Source organism: Loxodonta africana, chromosome 4, assembly GCF_030014295.1.
Source record: "Loxodonta africana isolate mLoxAfr1 chromosome 4, mLoxAfr1.hap2, whole genome shotgun sequence".
NCBI lineage: Eukaryota > Metazoa > Chordata > Mammalia > Proboscidea > Elephantidae > Loxodonta > Loxodonta africana.
The window spans coordinates 111,418,021-111,439,125 of record NC_087345.1 but is presented as its reverse complement, the minus strand read 5'-3'; the positions used below and the strand labels follow the sequence as shown (position 1 = coordinate 111,439,125).

The 21,105-nt window shown below is 38.1% G+C and overlaps 1 protein-coding gene across 3 annotated transcripts in view; it reads left to right on the top strand.

Moving 5' to 3' along the window:
* Positions 1 to 21,105, top strand: part of STK38L (serine/threonine kinase 38 like) — a 102,578-nt gene that overhangs the window by 8,972 nt on the left and 72,501 nt on the right. Inside the window, exon 1 of one of the 3 annotated variants that reach the window (XR_010321878.1) lies at positions 16,598 to 16,992. The exons of 1 other annotated variant lie outside the window; for it this stretch is intronic. Coding sequence is in view for 1 of the 2 variants with exons in the window: in XM_064284450.1 (XP_064140520.1) it covers positions 16,920 to 16,992 (73 nt within the window). In the remaining variant the exon portion in view is untranslated. Of the gene's footprint in view, positions 1 to 16,597; positions 16,993 to 21,105 lie in introns of those variants that run through there. One more of the 3 variants, XM_064284450.1, reaches the window with a different exon arrangement.

Sequence of the window (21,105 nt, the reverse complement as noted above, 5' to 3'; positions counted from 1 at the left end):
AGTGAGGATATTAAGATTATAACCATTTTACAGATGAAGAGAGAAACTCAGGTTTTGTGACTTGTCTGAGATGTCAAAATAAGATGCAGAGCCTTAAATTCGAATCTTTTGACTCCAACATAAACATTTTGTTTAACACATTGGTCAGTTTGGTAGATTAAAAGTTGCTGTAGACAGAGTGGAAACCCTGGTGGTGTAGTGGTTAAGTGCTACTGCTGCTAACCAAAAGGTTGGCAGTTCGAACCCACCAGGTGCTCCTTGGAAACTGTGGGGCAGTTCTACCCTGTCCTGTAGGGTCACTATGAGTCAGAATCGACTCGACGGTGATGGGTTTGGTTTTTTTGGTATAGACGGAGTGTTTACTAAGGACTCTACAAAATTAGTTGATGAGACATGGTTCTTGTCCCCAGCAATTTTAATGCTGAAATAAATTATATAATCAAACATTCTGACTTCATTCAAGCCAATTAGGAGTACTGGAATATCATTATATCACAGCATTTTCTTAAAATGTGTTATACTTTTGAGTGTTGAGCTTTAGTTTTTTTGTCAGAATTGGAAAGCTGGACTGTTCTGCAATAATCATGACATGTGAAAACCAAATCAAACCCTCTGCTGTCGAGTCAGTTCTGACTCATAGTGACCCTATAGGACAGAGTAGAACTGCCCCATAGAGTTTCCAAGGCTGTAACCTTTACAGAGGCAGACTGCCACATCTTTCTCTTGTGGAGTGGCTGGTGGGTTTGAACCGCTGATCTTTTGGTTAGCAGCTGAGCACTTAACCACTGTGCCGCCAGAGCTCATACATGTGAAAAGTCCTTTTCAATTCTTGTGATTCAGGCAGTTAAGTAGTTAAGTTGCTGTCTACTTCATCCTGTACTCAACTGCTTGCATTCTAACTAAAACAATTGTGATTAAGGAATGTGTGTGGGGGATATAAAAAGTTAAAGAATTGGTGATGCTAACAAGGCTTAATATGAGGTATCTTACAGTAGCACTGCAATGTTGTAGGAAATTGGATGTAAACTTCAAAGAATGGATAAACTGCAAATATTTACTTTGGAAAGCTGTATTATTTGAGAGGTCAGAGAGCTTATTTAATGATCCGCTTTTGAAATATATCTTATACCAGTATCTTGGAGTTCCTGGCTGGTACAAACAGTTAACACATTTGGCTGCTAACTGAAAGGTTGGAGGTTCCAGTCCACCCAGACACCTTAGGAGAAAGGCCTGGTGATCTACTAAAAAATTAGCCACTGAAAACCCTATGGGGCACAGTTCCACTCTGACACACATGGGGTCACTTTGAGTAGGTCACTAACTCGACAGCAGCTGTATCAGTATCTTATTTAGATTTAATTTTTACTAAGCTATGGACAGAATCTACTCGATGGCACTGGCAGGGTGATGGAAAGTTTTACATAGTTAAATATTTGCCCAGGGACTTGCCCCCATTGGGAAAACCACACCATGTTTGTCCTTACTGACTTTTCTATATTTGTCAGCAGAGGCTGGTTGCCTGGTTTATGGCACTAAGGAGTTACCCTTTTTTGTGTTTTTACAATGGAGATCAATTTTATTTGGACACATCTTTCAAATCTGGTTGAGAATAGTCTTCATATGTTATCTATAATCTTGCCAAACAGGAATTTTTCTATTTTTTAGCTAGAGTGGAAACATACTAGTCCTGAAGTGCATGGATTTGACCTCTTGATATTCTTAACACGGCAAATCCTCAAGGAATCACAGACTCATAACATTTGTTAGGTTAATTATCGTAACTCAGATCTATCAACTCTTGCAGGTCACCGTGTACTGTGGCAAAATAGAGATGAGTAATTTGTATTGCCATTCCACTTAGGACATTTCATTCCAGTAAGAGACAAAAATGTATGGGTACAAATAGATATAATTCAAACAGAAAGAGATGAGTGACAGGGCACTTCTCAGAGGAAGAAGAGATTGCTTCCGGCTGGAGAGATTAGGAAAGCTTTCTGTGAAAAATGAAGTAGGATTTGGCCATTTAAGAGTGAAAGATATGCCAGTCATAGGATTAACATGAGATGAGTTTATATCACCTGATAAATTATATGTTGTTTACCTATCTCTGCTCTATTATTGCATTTGAGCCCATTGAGCTCAGGGAACAGGTGTTTTGCAGCTTTTCACTCTCTATGACTAGTACACTACCCAACATGGTAAATTTAGGGTTGTTCTTTTGAAAAGATTACAGTGGCACTGGTGCATATGGAATGAATTTAAGGGAAGAGAGACCAGAAGCGGGAAGACCAATGAAGAGACTAGATAATCTAGGAGATAGATAATGATGTTCTGCTACTATACGGTGGTGGGATTGGAAAGGAGAGACTTGGATTGATGGGTGATGCCCCTTAATGTATGAGGCTTAGGGAGTTCTTCCACTCTGTCAGTTGCCTGTGAGGTGCAAGCTGTGTACCAGGACAGACATGGGGCTCCCCTAGCAAGTGGGCAGTCAAGTGCAGAGCTGCGTTCACAGTGTAGAAGTAATTGCAGTAGGACACAGATGCTGTAATGAAGGAGCAGTGTGAGGAGTCCCTACGGAAAAGGAGCCCCTGCACGAGAGACTCAGAGAAGCTTTCCAAGGAAAGCTTAGACTTAAACTTAAGGGTGGTAGGAGTTTTTCAGGCCGACAAGCTATGTTATGGCATAGGGATAGAACAGAACAAAGCATTTTCAGAAAGCCAAGCTCCTGGATTGTTTCACTGTTGGAACATGAGGCTGGATAGGATAAATGAACTTGTCTTAATAAGATGACTGTTTACTTGCTGTGTTCTTTTTATGTTCGTTGCATCCAGCTTTAGCACCGTGTGTTCAAAGACTAGTTATCTAGCCTTATTTTTCATTACACTTCTAAGGAAGTGTCCCTGGTGCCTCTTGCTTCCCACTCCCAGCCTGAAAGTGTTCTGCCAGTGATAAATTGTCTCTTGCTTCCATTTTGAGAAATTAGAAAAATTAATGATGTCATCAGCTACAGAGATAAAGAGAGAATGAAATCCACTAAAAACCTTTTCTTTGATGAGTACCTAGAACCACTAAGGTTATTGTGTAAAGAGTACACAGCATCAAAGCATAGCTTCAAGAGCACTTCACTTGAGGGGAAGGGATTATGGTAAGGACATAATTATTTACCTTTCCTATAAGGTTTTATGGAACCCTTAAAACATTTCCCAAAGCTGTAGTACCTAGTGCTGAAGTCCTTTTATTCTGGTTCTAACCTTGAGATAGGTATATTACCTTCTCTACTCTAACTCCTACTGTATTTTAAAATAACACAAGTTAATAACTTAGCATAATTCCAAACTTTAAACGGTATCAAATGCTGTCTCTAGTTTACCCCCTTTATTTTGTTGCTTAAAGATCTGCATCTGCAAATTATAATTCTGATCTTTGTATGTATAACCTACATGAGCCTTCTAAAGCTAAAAGCACTACAGATTTCTTTTTCACATAGATCTCCTTCCCAGAGGGGTTATTTCCTTTCTCTACCCTGTGGAATGGGCCACTGAAACAATGCAGTTGTTTTCCAAGCACAATCAAAAAGTTAATGGTACACAATCAGTGACTGCCCTGACAAGGAACACAGCAGAGAACCCCTGAGGGAGCAGGAGAACAATGGGATGCAGACCCCCAATTCTCATAAAAAGACCAGACTTAATGGTCTGACTGAGACTAGAAGGACCCCAGTGGTCATGGCCCCAGACCTTCTGTTGGCCCAAGACAGGAACCGTTCCTGAAGCCAACTCTTCAGACATGGATTGGACTGAACAATGGGTTGGACAGGGATGCTGGTGAGGAGTAAGCTTCTTGGATCAGGTGGACACTTCAGACTGTGTTGTCATCTCCTGCCTGGAGGGGAGATGAGAAGGTAGAGGGGTTTGAAGCTGGCAAAATGGACATGAAAAGAGAAAGTGGAGGGAGGGAGTGAGCGGGTTGTCTCATTAGGGGGAGAGTAATTGGGAGTATGTAGCAAGGTGTATATAAGTTTTATGTGAGAGACTGACTTGATTTATATACTTTCACTTAAAGCACAATAAAAATTATAAAAAAAAAGTTAATGGTAGACACCAGTGAAAATTATGTCCACTGTATTTCTAGGCCAGGGGTTGGCAGCTGTGTTAGCTTTAATGTCACTAGTGGTGATAATTAAAGTTTATGGGCACCACCAGGAGGAAAGTGAAAGACAAGAAGCAAGAGAAGAAAAAGGCTTGCAGAGTGGCAGGAGGGGGTGCACAGGTAGAGATGGTAGAGAAGGTGCATTTGGTTAAAAGAGGTTAAGTGTCTGCAGCCACCTGTTCCAGGTGCTGGTTGGTGGGAACGGTGCCATATTTTAGGATTAAGTTAAACTGACAGTAGTCCTATCTGAAAATACACTGGGTGTATTGTTATGCTAAAAACAGCCATTTGTTTTCATCGAATGTTTCTGGAATTAGTAAAAAAAATTTGTGTGTGTACCTTTGTCTATTTTTAGAATTGAGCAGAAAGGGAAACAAACCAACACACTTTAAATATTAGTGAAAATTATAGGCACATTTCTAAAATGCAGCAAAATATTTAAGATTAAATCCATAGATTATGTATAGCTCCAATCAGGCAGAAGGTGATAGGATGGTATGGGAAGAATAAGCATTCTCATACTGCACCCAGAATAGGGAAGGTTCTAGAAAGTTTTGAGCCTAGGAATGACATCATCCACATTCTGTATAAGGAACACTGATGAAGAGATGGGAGGGAATGGTTTCAGGAAGGCCTGCTTGAATGCTGGTGCAGCAATGTTAACTGACAAGGTGATGACTGATATGGTGATAGGAGTGAGAGTGAAGAGTAGGGCAGGATAGGAGAGGGATTTTGACAAAGATTAGTGATGAACTTAAAACAGGAAAGAGAGATGAGTTAAGGCTGCCTCCAGGCTTTCTGACTGGGGAAAGGGTTAGAGCCATGGATGGAATGGGGTTGCTGGAAGATTGGCTGAGGGGTAAAATTATGGGTTTACTTTTGGTCGTAGTTAAATACGAGTTACCTGTAAGATGTTTGAGTTGAAATGTTCAACAGACAGCTAGAAATACGGGACTGGAAAGCTGGATGAAAAGACAGGGCTAGAAAATTCAGGAGCGTTACTCAGCGTTGTAAAGGTATTACTTAAAGCCATGGGAAGGGGTGACTTCTCTGTGAGAGTTCAAAGATAGAGGTTCAAGGGCTGGCTTTCATGCATAGCTTCTAATAGATCACTCTGAAGAGTTCCTAGTATTCATGTTAACTTAAATTACTTTAAAGGTAATTTTTTTTCCTGGTGATAAAAGGAATATAATCCTGTTTTAGGAAATTCAAAACGTTACAAAGAAAAAAAGATAATCATTAATAGTGCTTTGGTGATTTTCCTTCTGGTCTTTTTCATACGTATATAAAGGCATAAGAAATACATACATGTAAGCCTGTGGGTACACATACTTAGGATTATGCACTACATACACTTTTATAGCTTGCTTTTTTTCATTTAATACTGCGTCATGATAATTTTCACGTCATTAATTACTGTTAGAAAACTGTTCTTAAAGGGCTGTTTTTTTTTTTTTTTTTTTCATGATTTGGATTTATTATTATTTAACCAGAGCTGTATTGTTGGACATTTTGATTGCTTCCAATTTTTTTTCTTTTACTAGCAATATTACAATAAAATTCACTATTCAGGCTGTTACTCAGATATGAGCTGTCTGAGGCAGAGACCTCTGTATCCCTGGCACCTAGGAAAGTGCTGGGATATAGTAATTGCTAATTAATAAAAAAAATTATTGCTTGAATGAAAAAAGACCACGACATATTCAATTCCTCTTACTTCATTTGTTCCGATTCCATGCTTACCCAGAATCCTTCTGATTATGCTTTTATTGTACATGTAAGTTTGGCTATGATGAAAATATTGGCCATGTATGGCCATAAACAGACATTCCTTCTTCTGTGACAGTTATATTTTTATAATAAATTTGTATTTGTATTCTAATTTCTATTGAAGCTTGGTTAATGTATATTTGCTTCTGAAAGATCAGCTACCTTATTGGTGCTAATAAAATAAGATTTCTGAACCTGAAAAGCTGAGGATTGGGCAATGGCAAATTGTCAAGGTAATGAATGCTGCTCTCTCAAAAGCTCTCTGCAGAAGACCGTCTGTAACTTTACCAGGTACAGTCCCCTTGGCACTGCCACGTTTTCCAATTTGAGTCCCTGGAAAGACAGATGTTTGACTCTTTTCAAATGTTTTAACATATTTGAGTTGTCAAGGCATTGTGTCTAACAACTTTTTCCTTAAAATATATTTCATTGGCACTCAGGAGTTGAATTCCAAGAGAAGTAAGTATGTGCAAAAGTTATGATATTGGTCTAGGGAACTTTTTTTTTTTTAATATTGTGTTTTCAGAGAAAGTTTACACAGCAAATTAGGTTCCCATTTAACATCTAGATAACTTTTTAAAATAAACATGTAGTGTCTATATTCCCTTCCGAAGGGCATTATCGTTTTATCTTCCTATGGTAACAAAAAGCACGTTATGAAAAAATTCAGATCCAGTTCACAGATTCAAGTACCTGGGGAAGACTTTAGTAGAGAATTAGAGAATCCCTAAGTTTTTATAGGGGAAGATTAATGGAAACTGAGAGATCCAATTTAAAACATAGATTTCTGTGCTGGGAGCTTCCATTGAACTCTGCCTACATCAAGTAAGACCTTCTGTTTTTACGTTTCTACATATCCAACCAAAGATTGTCTATTCTACCATAACCTGAACAGTTACAGATATTTCACCTGGATCTCTTCTGTTGTACTTTATGCCCATACCTTGTTTTGTCCCCGGGGGAATCACAGAAAAGCTTGTGCTTGTGTTCATAGAACACGTAGAATCATCATTCACTTAGTTCCTAAAGAGTTCTGTCTGGTTATAGACTTTGATCCCAGCTGTCCAGGGTTTGGGTTGGACAGATCAGCTACTAAAGACGTGGATATCTAGGTACCTTTTACTGGGTTGTCTGTCTCCTGCTCTCACTTCAGTCTTGGGAGCACTGTTCTATGTTGTGAAGTGTTTCCTGTATCATCCTCTTTGAAAAGCAAGTCCTAGCAGTATGGCTGTATAAATTGCCATGTAAAAAAAATTCCAGAGTCAAGAAGTTTGGGAAATTCTACTCCTCCCTTAGGAAATTCACTTGAATAACTCAACTTTTCCTGAATTTATGTTGTCCTCAGAACCCATTTTTCCTCAGCCATGTACAAGAAAAAAAAATGTTTTATAGAGCACATTTTTTTTTTTTTGAATAGAATTTTGCAAGACCAACGACTTCTTCATTGCAAATACCTTCTTTCACCAACATAAACGGTGACTATACACATGGACCTCATCAGAGGGAACACACAGAAATCAAATTCACTACATCTGTGGAAAGAGATGATGGAAAAGCTCAATATCAGCAGTCAGAACAAGGCCAGGGGCCGACTGTGGAACAGACCATCAATTGCTCATGTGCAAGTTCAAGTTGAAACTGAAGAATATCAGAACAAGTCGATGAGAGCCAAAATATGACCTTGAGTATATCCCACCTGAGTTTAGAGACCATCTGAAGAATAGATTTGACACATTGGACACTGGTGACCAAAGACTGAATGAGTTGTGGAATGACATCAAGGATATCATACATGAAGAAAGCAAGAGGTCACTGAAAAGAAAGGAAAGAAAGAAAAAACGAAGATGGATGTCGGAGGAGACTCTGAAACTTGTTCTCGAACATTGAGCAGCTAAAGCAAAAGGAAGAATTGATGAAATAAAAGAACTGAACAGAAGATTTCAGAGGGCATCTGGAGAAAACAATGTATTATAATGACATGTGCAAAGAGCTGGAGATGGAAAACCAAAAGGGAAGAACACACTCGGTGTTTCTCAAGCTGAAAGAACTGAAGAAAAAATTCAAGCCTCGAGTTGCAATAGTGAAGGATTCTATGGGGAAAATATTAAATGATGCAGGAAGCATCAAAAGAAGATGGAAGGAATACACAGAGCCATTATACCAAAAGGAATTAGTTGATGTTTCACCATTTTCAAGAGGTAGCATATGGTCAGGAACCGATGGTACTGAAGGAAGAACTCCAAGCTGCTCTGAAGACATTGGCGAAAAACAAGGCTCCAGGAATTGACGGAATATCAATTGAGATGTTTCAACAAACAGATGCAGCGCTGGAGGTGCTCACTGGTCTATGCCAAGATATATGGAAGACAGCTTCCTGGCCAACTGACTGGAAGAGGTCCATATTTATGCCTATTCCCAAGAAAGATGATCCAACTGAATGTGCAAATTATAGAACAATATCATTAATAACACACACAAGCAAAATTTTGCTGAAGATCATTCAAAAATGGCTGTAGTAGTATATCGACAGGAAACTGCCAGAAATTCAGGCTGGTTTCAGAAGAGGATATGGAACCAGGGATATCATTGCTGATGTCGGATGGATCCTGGCTGAAAGCAGAGAATACCAGAAGGATGTTTACCTGTGTTTTATTGACTATGCAGAGACCTTTGACTGTGTGGATCGTAACAAATTATGTGTAACATTGCAGAGAATGGGAATTCCAGAACACTTAATTATGCTCATGAGGCACTTTTACATAGATCAAGAGGCAGTTGTTCGGACAGAACAAGGGAATACTGATTGGTTTAAAGTCAGGAAAACTGTACGTCAGGGTTGTATTCTTTCACCACACCTATTTAATCTGTATGCTGAACAAATAATATGAGAAGCTGGACTATATGAAGAAGAACAGGGCATCAAGATTGGAGGAAGACTCATTAATAACCTGCATTATGCAGAGGACACAACCTTGCATGCTGAAAGTGAAGAGGACTTGAAGCACTTACTAATGAAGATCAAAGACCACAGCCTTCAGTATGGATTACACCTCAACATAAAGAAAACAAAAATCCTCACAACTGGACCAATGAGCAACATCATGATAAATGGAGAAAAGATTGAGGTTGTCAAGGATTTCATTTTACTTGGATCCACAGTCAACAGCCATGGAAGCAGCAGTCAAGAAATCAAAAGATGCATTGCATTGGGTAAATCTGCTGCAAAGGACCTCTTTAAAGTGTTAAGAGCAGCGATCTCACCTTGAAGACTAAGGTGTGCCTGACCCAAGCCTTGGTATTTTCAATCGCATCATATGCATGCGAAAGCTGGACAATGAATAAGGAAGACTGAAGAAGAATTGATGCCTTTGAATTGTGGCGTTGGCGAAGAATATTGAATATACCATGGACTGCCAGAAGAACAAACAAATCTGTCTTGGAAGAAGTACAACCAGAATGCATCTTAGAAGTGAGGGTGGCGAGACTGTGTCTTACATACTTTGGACATGTTGTCAGGAGGGATCAGTTCCTGGAGAAGGATATCATGCTTGGCAAAGTACAGGGTCAGCGGAAAAGAGGAAGACCCTCAGTGAGGTGGGTTGACACTGTGGCTGCAACAATGGGCTCAAACATAACAACGATTGTTAGGATGGCGCAGGACTGGGCAGTGTTTCGTTCTGTTGTGCATAGGGTCGCTATGAGTGGGAACCAACTTGGCGGCACCCAACAAGAACATAGAGCACATTTGGACAAATGAGACTTTATATCGCTGCTATTTTTCTGCTTGTGAATTAGTTTGTCTTGGACTCGATTTTAAAGGCGGGAATTTGTTTCTCTTGCAGGTTTAAGGTTATGTATTTTTTATCTTAAAATAGTAATTACTTTCCTACTCTGAAATGTATATTGTTTCAGTGATGAATTTGCTTGACAATCTAAAAGGTATATGACTATAAAGTGCATCTGTATAGTTTAAAGAACTAAAGAGGTTAAGAAACAGAACTTTACCGCTATTTCACAAGCTCCCTGTGTACCTTTTCTCCAAAGTATCTGCTACCCTCTCCTCCCAGTGGTGACTACTGTCTTTAATTTTATGGCAGACATTCCCTTGTTTTTATTCATAGTTTCATCACCTAGGAATATATCCATAGTCAGTATTATTTTTTGAGTTTCCTTGTTTTTGAACTTTAAGTGAAAAACTTACTGTGTATATTCTTCTGTCACTTGCTTCCTTTTTCAGCTTTATGTTTCTGAGATTTGTCCATGTAATGGTACTTTGTTCATTTTCACTGCTATGTAATTTCCAGTTACATGAATATACCACAATATTTTTTAAAATTCCACTTCTACTTTTGATGGATGTTTGTGGTGTTAGGTATATACACATATACATAACATATACATATACATTCACATGTACATTCCCCCCCCTTAGGAACTGTGCACCAGTGAACATTGTTGTACACCGTCACCTGTTCCACATATGCAGGAGTATCTTTATGGTATATACCTAGGAATGGAATTGCTTGGTTGTTGGGGGTGTGTGTGTTCAGCATTACTGAGTGGTATCAAATGGTTTTCCAAAGCACTTGTGCCAGTTTACACGCCCACTAGCAGTGTATAAAAGTTCCCGTTGCTACACTTCCTCAACAAAACTAGATATTGACAGCCTTTAAAATTTTTTGCCAATCTGGGGCATGAAATGATACCTGGTTGGGGTTTTAATTTTCATTTACTTGGTTAGAATTGCAATTGAGCATCTTTCATTGTATTACTGGGCCACTTGTGTGTTCTCTTTGGTGAAATTCCTGTGGGTTTTTTTTTTTTTTGCCTATTTTCTGCTTTGCTGTTTGTGTTTTTCTTGTTGATTCAGAGGGAATTCTTGACTTATTTAAGATACAGAGATAGTATAGCATAATGATTGAGAGTGTAGTCCCTGGATACTGTCTTGATTTGAGTTCCAGCTCTCCCACTTACTGTCTGTGGCAAGTTATTTAACCTCTTTGTGCCTCAGTTTCCCTGTTTGGAAGAAGAAAATAATGTTAGCATCTTCTTCATAGGGTTTTTATGGGCATTAAATGAGTTAACATAATGTGTATTGTTTAAAACAGTGCCTGATAAGAAAGAAAATTATACACAGTAAGAATTATATAACAGTGGCTATTATTATAGTACCACTGTTATATTTAATTTTTTGTTTTTATGTGTCGTAAATATCTTTTGCTAATTTGTGTTTTTTTTTCCATTTTGTGATGCTAAAAGGTTTTTTTATATGGTTTAATATATATAAATTAAGTTTTATACAAAATCTCAAATACTCTACATATACGTAACCATGATATACTCATGGTGTATGTATTTCATAACCCATAATTTTTCAGTCTTCACTACTGTTTTTTGTTGCTGCTGTCCCAATTTTTTTTTTTTTTAAACCCCAGGAAAAAGTAACCCTTTAATCCCTTGTTCAAACTGCTATAATTTTATTTCCCATGTCATAACTTAGTTGTAGATGCCTCTGTCTCTTCAAATATATTATGATTATTTTGAAGGTAGAACATTTTTGGCTTCATGATTCCAAAAGTTTAATGCTAAAGTTAGGGACTGCCTGAAATCTATAACAGTTGTCCATAAAAGATCCAAATGCATCTTAAACAGTTATTATAGTTGGGTTCTTATGATGCTTAATCACAGGCTTACGTTCTTTGGGATATGTAACTCACTGACCAAACTGTCAATGTATTATTTTTTTTAGCTTAGTGTTTAGAGGTCCTAATTATCTCTCTCTTAGAGCCCTAGTGGTGTAGTGGTTAAGCACTCAGTGGCTAACTGAAAGGTCAGTGGTTCAGATCCACCTGCTGCTCCACGGGAGAAAGATGTGACAGTCTGCTTCCATAAAGATTACAGCTTTGGAAACCCTATTAAAAAAAAATAATAATAGGGCAGTTCTATTCTGTTCTATAGGGTTGCTATGAGTCAGAATCTGCTTGACAGTAGTGGGTAGAGTACTTATCTCTTGATAGATTTTTCCACCTACTGGAAGGATGGCAAAAGGGACTTGTTAACAGCATGATCGTAAAGCCAACAATAGTGATGTTGGTAGTAATGATAATTGTTTCCTCAAGTTGACCACTTATCGTGTGCCAGGTACTGTTTTAAATGCATTACATATATTAACTCACAACAATTTTTGTGAAGAAAAAGAAAACCAAGGCTTAGACAGATGAAATACGTTGTCTTAAGATCACACAGCTAGCAAGAATGAAATCAGCGACTCAAACTGAGGAGTCCAGTTGCAGAGTTTTAGAGGTAGATTCATAAGGTACTTACCAAGTTAGTATATAATAGTTTTTAGTTCTAAGAGAAGAATTCACTTAAAAGTTCTTTTTTTTTTTTAATGTGATGATGAGAAAATGGTAAAAAATATTTTCAGTGTGGCGGGTGGGGACAAGTACTTTTAAGGTAGGAGCAAAGCTTGGAGCTACAGTTGCCTGATTGAAGTGTATGGTGGCTCAGGCACCCATTTATGAACAGCTTTGAATCTATGTGAGTGGATGATGGCCTGTGAAAGATTTCAGAAAATTCATATCCTTTAATTCAGTCCTCCACATGCCATGTGCAAATATGTGGAGGGTAGTCAGTGGAGAATGGTTTTTAAAATATCACAGAGGGCTCCAGTTGGATTTGAGCTTGGATATTTACTATCATTTTGAGATAGAGCCATCCTAAAAGACTACAACATAGCAAAATAGCTAAACATATTTTCAAAAGTACCCATTCATTCACTTTAGGCTAAGAGAATTTTTTTTTCCCTCATAATCTTTATCTTGAATTTAAAACATTCTCATTGATTCATGAAGCAATTTTCTCTAGGTTGCTATTACTGCTTTGGCTATTGGCTGTTTCAGGTGTAGTTATCGTTCACCTGTGGTTAGTTCATTCATTTAGCTATAGATTAAGTATTTAAGGTCAATGCATTTGCTCCAAAAATTATAGGGTTAAATGACTAAGTGAAAAGAATGAAACAAGATATGGCTTCATACCAATTCTGTTTTGACTAGAGTTAGCACAGAGTTGGAAAGACCACATAAAGAAAGGAAAGGTAGTTAGGACTGAGGTGATCCACTGTAGAGTATTATGCTGATGACTCAGCTAGGGTGTGTATCTTAATGGAAAAGTTTTAAAACTTTGCTATGGGATTTAAGTGTTACACTTTTTCCTCTACTACTTCCTACTCAAGGAAGGACTCTCTTTTCCCTCCTTTGTATGGTCATAATAAAGGATTGCAAATTAATTAGCTGCATTCAAGGCATCACACAGATTGATTTCCATATTTGTCTTGGAGGGAAGTCCAGACTTCTGTTTGGGGTGACTGAATCTTTGCCTTGTGAGACTGGGTGCAACTTCCGTGTATTCAAGGACAGGATCATCTTGTCATCAGCTAAATGCCTTGAAAGATGTAAGTTACTTAGAAGAAATGAACCCACCCCCCCCCCCCATGGTTTATTTTTAACGTTTCTCTCTACTCTCTTTCATTCCTCACTCAGTGCCTCAGAGAAATATTGCACCTGCTTGCTGCTTATGGCAATTGGGTCTCTAAGGATTAACGGTAGACATTGTTTTCTCTGTGGGTTGGGAGCAGAAAATTACTCTAACCTTTTTCGAGTGTTCAATAAGTACTGAAAACTTTGGCAGTTGAATATGGAATGTAAAATGAACACAAATATTGAGAAAACAAAATCATCCCACAGGTTGGAAAGCTGAAAAGCATTATTTCCTGAATTAGCTCCTCTTATGATTTGAGTTAAAGCTGGCATTGATTTGCCTAAAGGAAATTTCATTGGCTTAGAAAAAAAAAAAAACTAAACTAAAAAACCCTGACCTTTATGCTTATGTTGACAAAGCCATTTTGTGTTTGATTTTATTCTTCCTTATTTGTAAGTTTATCTTTTTTCTTTTAAACAAGGGTGGGGATTTTGTACTTTGCTGAGTAGTTATGATTCAATTCATGGAACAGGTCCAGTATTAAAGGTGGAATCGAAGGGCCCCTCGACTAAGAGCCTAGTGCTGGCTCCATTTCTAAGTGTGTGACCTTAGACAAGTCTTGTCAACTTCCTCGCCTCTGTGTCACACCTTTAAAATAGAGATAATGATACCTCCTATCCATCTCACTGGGTTTTTTTTATCTCACATGGTTTGGGGGAGACAATGTTGCACACTGGTGCAGAGTCCTGGGCTTTTGAGTTGGACAGACTTGTTTTTTGTAGTAGACCATTGGGTAAGATAAACATCTCCTCTGAGCCCCATTTTTTTTTCCATAAAATATTAACATTTGTACTACTTCTTAGGGTTTATGTCAGTATCAGAATCAAATGAGGTAATATGTATAAAATGTTAAGCATATTAAAATAAAACAAAACGAAAAAACCCAAACCGATTGCTGCCAAGTAAATTCTGACTCATAGACGCAGTTGGTTGGGTTGGTGAGCCTATAGGACAAAGTAGAACTGCCCCCTAGGGTTTCCAAGGAATGCTTGGTGGATTCGTACTGCCGATGTTTTGGTTACTTGGTACGTAATTAATGTTCAGGTAGTTATTATGAATGATATGTCATTATTGTCAATAGCATTTCATAATGTTATGGGTATGGAATAGAATGATCAAATTTTCAGGTTTTTATGTTTGGCACTGCAGCTCACTGTTAAGAAAATCTGGAAGTGTAAAGAGGTAATAATTAAAAGATGGGCAGGATTTTCTCATTTCAGACCAGTAGCCACTACTACCATGGCATTGTCTAGGTAATCTACCTCCCTGTGTTTTACTTTTTATCTCTAGTCAAATAAAAATAATTTCCCCCCCCCCCCAGGAAAATTATATCGTAGTTGTGTTGTAAAAACTGAAGCAAAAGTCCATGTCGTTTGTGGTACCTAGGAATGGCTGAAAACGTCTGTTTAATACTTTTCTTAGAAATGTATTTTTTGGGGTCCAGGTAAAAAGCACTGTGTACCTCATAAGGGAAAAATAAGAGTCTTCTATTATTGTCTAAATGTGGGGAGTGGTCTAAATCTTAAATAAGAAAAACTTAACTATCCACTGCATTGTTTTAAGAAATAACAGCAAGAATCATTACTGATCTAAAATCCTGGAGTGAAAGATTACTGAGGGGTGTAAAATCACTAGGACAAGAATTCTGTTCTTTACTTGTACTTCACATCAAGTCACTGCAACTATGGCTAGAGAGCAAGGAGTTGTCACCTGTGCTGCATGGCACTGAGTAGAGAACAGACCCTGTCTGTTTCGTTTGTGTTTTTATTCATGTATTCAACACACAACCCACGTTTATGAAGCACCTGTTGTGTGTTATGTGCTGGGCACTTTGCTGGAAGCTGGCAACCTATAGATGCATACCCACTGTAGATAACTATCATTTCAAGCTGAAAGAGGAGAAATATTACAGCAGAGAACCTTAAATCTGCATTCCTGAAATCATTGCTTCATTTATACTTTGGAGAAAGAACTGATTACCTTTATTTTACTTAACCGTAGATCTTAGTATGTTTTCTTTTTCCTACTCTAAAATCCAAGATACCACTATAATAGTATGCCAGGAATCTCCACTGTTACTTCCTTGGTTCAAGCCCTCATCATTTTATTTATCTCCTAACTACTAGGTAACCTCTCTTCCCTTCTTTTTCGTCCTGTCTCCCAAATAGCACCGACAACTGTCAAGTCTATCTTCCTGCTTCACCAGTTCATTTTAAATGTAAATTGAACAGTGTCGCCTCCAGGCTTAAAATCTTTAAAATGGCTTCCTTATCACTTTTCCAAGATAGGATCCGAATTCCTCAGCATCCTGTTCATGGTCCTTGTCACTTTCATTTCTCCTTTCCTATCCAATCTCATCTCCTACCACCTACTTCTGTCTCCCTCCTGCATATGAAATGATTTACAATTCCTTGCTCTCTCACATTACGAAGGCCTTTTGGTATTTTCAACTCCATCGTCACTAGTATTTTACTTACATTGTATTGCTGTCATTTGTTTATACATTTATCTTTCATAATTAGGCTGGATCTTGAAGGCAGAGATTCTGTGTCATTTTACTTTGTATTCTACCCACATGACACACTGCCTGGCTCATAGTACACATTCTCTAAATGGTTGTCAAATAAATGAAGGGATAAAGATAACTCCCACATGGCCAGACTGTATCATTAGTAACATTTGAAGCTCTTAACTGTATTATGCAAGAACTGTAATCCACTTTTGTAAATCCGGTAATGATGTAATAGCTAAAAGGGAACTTAGATATCATCTCATCTAACCCTGTTATATTTTCAAATGGATAAATTCAGAGTAGCTCAGAACTAACTCTGGCCTGACTGCTTGATTCTCAGGCCAGGGTACTTTCCTCTTGCCATGAATAGGCCTGACAAATTGGAATGTGTGCAAGAATTTTTTTTTTTATATAATTTTTATTGTGCTTTAAGTGAAAGTTTACAAATCAAGTCACTCTCTCACACAAAAACTTATATACACCTTGCTACATACTCCCAATTACTTTCCGCCGAATGAGACAGCCTGCTCTCTCCCTCCACTCTCTCTTTTCATGTCCATTTCGCCAGCTTCTAACCCTCTCTACCCTCTCATCTCCCCCACAGGCAGGAGATGCCAACATAGTCTCAAGCGTCCACCTGATCCAAGAAGCTCACTCCTCACCAGCATCCCTCTCCAACCCATTGTCCAATCCAATCCACGTCTGAAGAGTTGGGTTCAGGAATGGTTCCTGTCCTGGGCCAACAGAGGGTCTGGGGGCCATGACCACCAGGGTCCCTCTAGTCTCAGTCAGACCATTAAGTCTGGTTTTTTAATGAGAATTTGGGGTCTGCCTCCCACTGTTCTCCTACTCCCTCAGGGGTTCTGTGTTGTGTTCCCTGTCACGGCAGTCATCGGTTGTAGCCGGGCACCATCTAGTTTTTCTGGTCTCAGGCTGATGTAGTCTCATGTGGCCCTTTCTGTCTCTTGGGCTCGTAATTGCCTTGTGTCCTTGGTGTTCTTCATTCTCCTTTGTTCCAGGTGGGTTGAGACCGATTGGTGCATCTTAGATGGCTGCTTGCTAGCGTTTAAGACCCCAGACGCCACTCTTCAAAGTGGGATGCAGAATGCTTTCTTAATAAATTTTATTATGCCAGTTGACAGATATCCCCTGAAACCATGGTCCCCAAACACCTGCCCCTGCTACACTGGCTTTCGAAGCATTCAGTTTATTCAGGAAACTTCTTTACTTTTGGTTTAGTCCAGTTGTGTGTGAAAGAATTTTAATGTGATGATAGTTAAATCATTTATTTTAGCTTTGGAATTAAAAAAAAAAAAAAAAACTTTATTATGGAAGAATTTAAATAACACAAAAGTTAATAGAAAAGTATAATGTACTCCCAGTACCCATTACCAACATGAACAATTAACCCATGGCAATTTTTGTTTCATTTATTCCTCTTCATATTATTTTGCAGCAAATCCTTGATATTTTATTATTTCATCTGGAAATACTTCAGTATGTATGAGATATATTTTTAATCTTCTAAATATGTGTCTCTGGCATTCTGGGAAGTCATGAAACTTCAAACAAAATAATGAAGCCCCATTGAAGACTTGGCTCCAGAAATCTGTAGGCTGCTCCACCTGGGCCATGGTCTCCCATCCCTGTGCTGTCTCTTCCTCTACCTGACTGCTCCCAGGACCACCACTCCCACTGAACCGGTCTCCCTGAGTGTTCTTTGTTCACATGCCCTGGAGAGAGTTGTGCTTTTTTTGGGGGGGGGTGTGGGGTTGTGGGGGTGGGTAAAAATATATAGATAACAAAAGATTTGCCAATTCTTGCAGCACTCTTTTGTTTAAATTCTGTTAGATGGAGATGTAAGGAAGAAAAGAGATGGCCATGATATTCATAAGGAGAGGAGATATTTGTTAGTAGAAAGCCAGATGTACTGTTTATGTATGAAGTTAAGTAGCTTTAAAATTTTTATCTGTGAGAAGCCTTTAAAGTTCCTTAGAATCTGTCATTTTTATTTCCTCAAAATGACATTTTAAATTTGTAGTTTAAAAGAAGTTTATATTATGAATTATTATAAACATACACAGAGTTACAGAGAAAAACATGTAAGGAATAGTCGTGTGTCCACTGCGCAACTTGATCAAATCTTAATATTTTGTCATATTTGCTTCAAGCTTTATTTAAGCAAAAGAATAATACAGTTAGAGCTCAGATGTCTTTGTGGTTCTTCTCTCCCTTCCCTCCCCAGGGATAACCATTATCCTAAATTTGGAATTTTTATCATTCTAATACACATATAACCTTACGTTGAGTAGTAGCTTGCCTTTTATAAAACAGTTTCATTTCACCTCTTCCAGTTGCTATTCATAACTCTGTGAGGTATGCAGGGGACTGTATATTTACTTCAATTTTCAAAACGTACAGCCCACCACATTTTCCCAGTTTCATTAATAAAAAGCTGTAGGGTGTGAAGTAAAGTACTATTTTATGATTTAAGGTATTTTATTAGAAATATAAGGCATGGTTTTTACTTTCTAAGAAAACTTTGCACACCCGGCCTTGTTTCCTTGCTTAATTTAAAGTACTAATAATTACCTTTAAAAAGTATAAACAGCAGTAGGATGGGTGGGAACCTCAGGGGGCTATATAGTCTTAACTTCCTGATTTGAGTGAAACTTTCTTAAAAACAACTCATGTAAGTTTTCTTCCCGTTTTCAAAGAAAACACTTCAAGAAGGAAATGCTGTCAACCCTCCTTGAGTAATGCTTTCTGACATGACAGATTGGCAAAGAAGTCAGTGAGATGTCGAAGTCAGTGAGATGTCTTGCTTTGCATTACCTAATAATGCTTTAAAAATTAAGTAACTATAAGAGTCGGATTATAATTTAAATTTAAAAAAAGTTTCCACCTCATTTCCTGCCAACCAATTTTCCCAGCTATGTTTAGCATTATTTTTTGCTCCTTACAAGGAGATACAGTATTCATCCTGTTTATTCAACTAGAAAGAAAAAAAAAAGTTTTTCCCCTATTCTTTTAAAAACAATCCTAGTGCTGGTAACTAGATTCTAACTGAGTAATTTTGGAAAGAACTATCTCTTTCCACAAATAGATAAGACCTGAACTAGGTCTTCTGAGTGGAGTAGTAAATTTCCATGATGTTAAGACACTGGTGGGAGTTTTTGTGGATGCACGTTGTGTGGAATGGGGACTTTTCAAGTCATGTATAGGAGTGGGATCAGTTTCTGGTATTGGATACCCTATGAGCCACAAGCATTTGGGGGTTTCCCATTGGGATAATCTAGTGCTAGCCACAGTTTATGCACGTGATCTGGAGTAAATGCTGCAAGAACAAGAGATGCTTGCTTACAGGATCTCTGCCTATTTTTTAGGGTCCTGTAAGTGCACTCAGTCTTGATTTACAAACCAAGTTGAAATCATTGCTATATCTCTTCATGTGGGCTTCTAAATAGGTGCCATTAAGTTTTTATTACCACCAAGCATTCAGTTAAGCTAGAGCCAAGGTACCCAACTTAGTAGTTTTTATTGGGTTTTTAACCTAAGTGTTTTTAGTCTCAGCAAGTTCCATAAGTCAGAAGCACATCTTCCTTATTCACCTTTATATCCCTCCCTAGGACTTGTAACATCTTGTAACAAGTATTTGTCCAGTGTATAAATCAGTAGTGCCCATTTAGAAGAGTCATTTCCCTCCTCCAGTTTGAAACTATCATGTATTTAGGCTTTGTTTAAAGAAAATGGTAGATCTTCCAGGTGACATTATTGAATATCCAGATATTTATCTTTTTGCCAAATAGAATATCCAAATTGACAGAACCTCAGTTTTTCATTTCTCTTTAGTGTGGTAAAGGCATACTTCTTTGGCATCAGGAAGAGGATGTCTGAAAATCCATTTTTGGCTTTTTCTCAAAACTTTCGTCCATACCTTTTATTTCAAGTATTGCAGTATCCAAATCGGAGTTAAAAAACAAATCTTTCTATTTTCACTTTTTCTTTACTCTTACTCTCCATCTGATCAAACTAAATTTTAAGAGGCTACACAATCCCTGGTTGTGTCTACAGTGCGTCAGTATTGGGTGAAAAACACAGTCTTAGCTTCTGCATCTTTTAGGGACTAAGAATAGTTCAGTAAGGTAGACATATTCTGAATCTATACCTTTTCATAGTAGAACTTCAATCCCGTAAATGCCATAAAAGTGGTTAAAGTTGTTCAAAAATATGTTTTTCTTTGTCTTCTTAAGTAATAGTCTATTTCACAAAAGTATCATTCATTCCATCAAAACCCCCTGCTTAATTTACCACTATAGTTAAGGATAAATTTTAAGCCCTGATTGAGAAAGATAACAATAAAAAGTCTTCAAGAGGATCTAAGTTTTATCTACCAAAAAAATTAAGTCCTAAGCATAGATTTTACATTTCTATAGTGTCAAGATGAATATATTTTACTTTTTTTTTTGGCTTTAAAGAACAAAAATTTATTTTCTCACAGTTTAGGAGGCCAGAGTTCAAGTTCAGAGTGTAACTCTAGGGGGAGATCTTTGTGTATTTCAGACTTTACTATCGGGCAGTCCTTGTAGACTGATCTGCCTTGTGAATTTATCTGCCTCCATTGTCATCAGACAGCTTCTGTCTTGCCTCATTTGTGCTTGTTTGTCTCTGTATCTATGTGGCTGTTTTTATTTTATTGTGCTTTAAGTGAAAGTTTACAATTCAAGTCAGTTTCTCATACAAAAACTTATACACACATTGTTATGTGACCCTAGTTGCGCTCCCCACAACGTGACAGCACACTCCCTCTCTCCACCCTGTATTGCCCCTGTCCATTCAGCCAGTTCCTGTCCCCATCTGCCTTCTCATCTCGCCTTCAGACGGGAGCTGCCCATGTTTTCCTTATGTCTTTGGTGTTCTTCATTCTCCTTTGCTCCAGGTGGGTTGGGACCAGTTGATGCATCTTAGATGGCTGCTCCATAGCTTTTAAGACCCCAAACATCACTCACCAAAGTGAGATGCAGAGTGTTTTCTAATTAGGGAATGCCCCTTTCCTTCTTCTTCACCCTTGTAACCATCAAAGGCCAGGCACATTTTTTAAATCGTGGGTAATGTTTCCATTTTGGGCAACA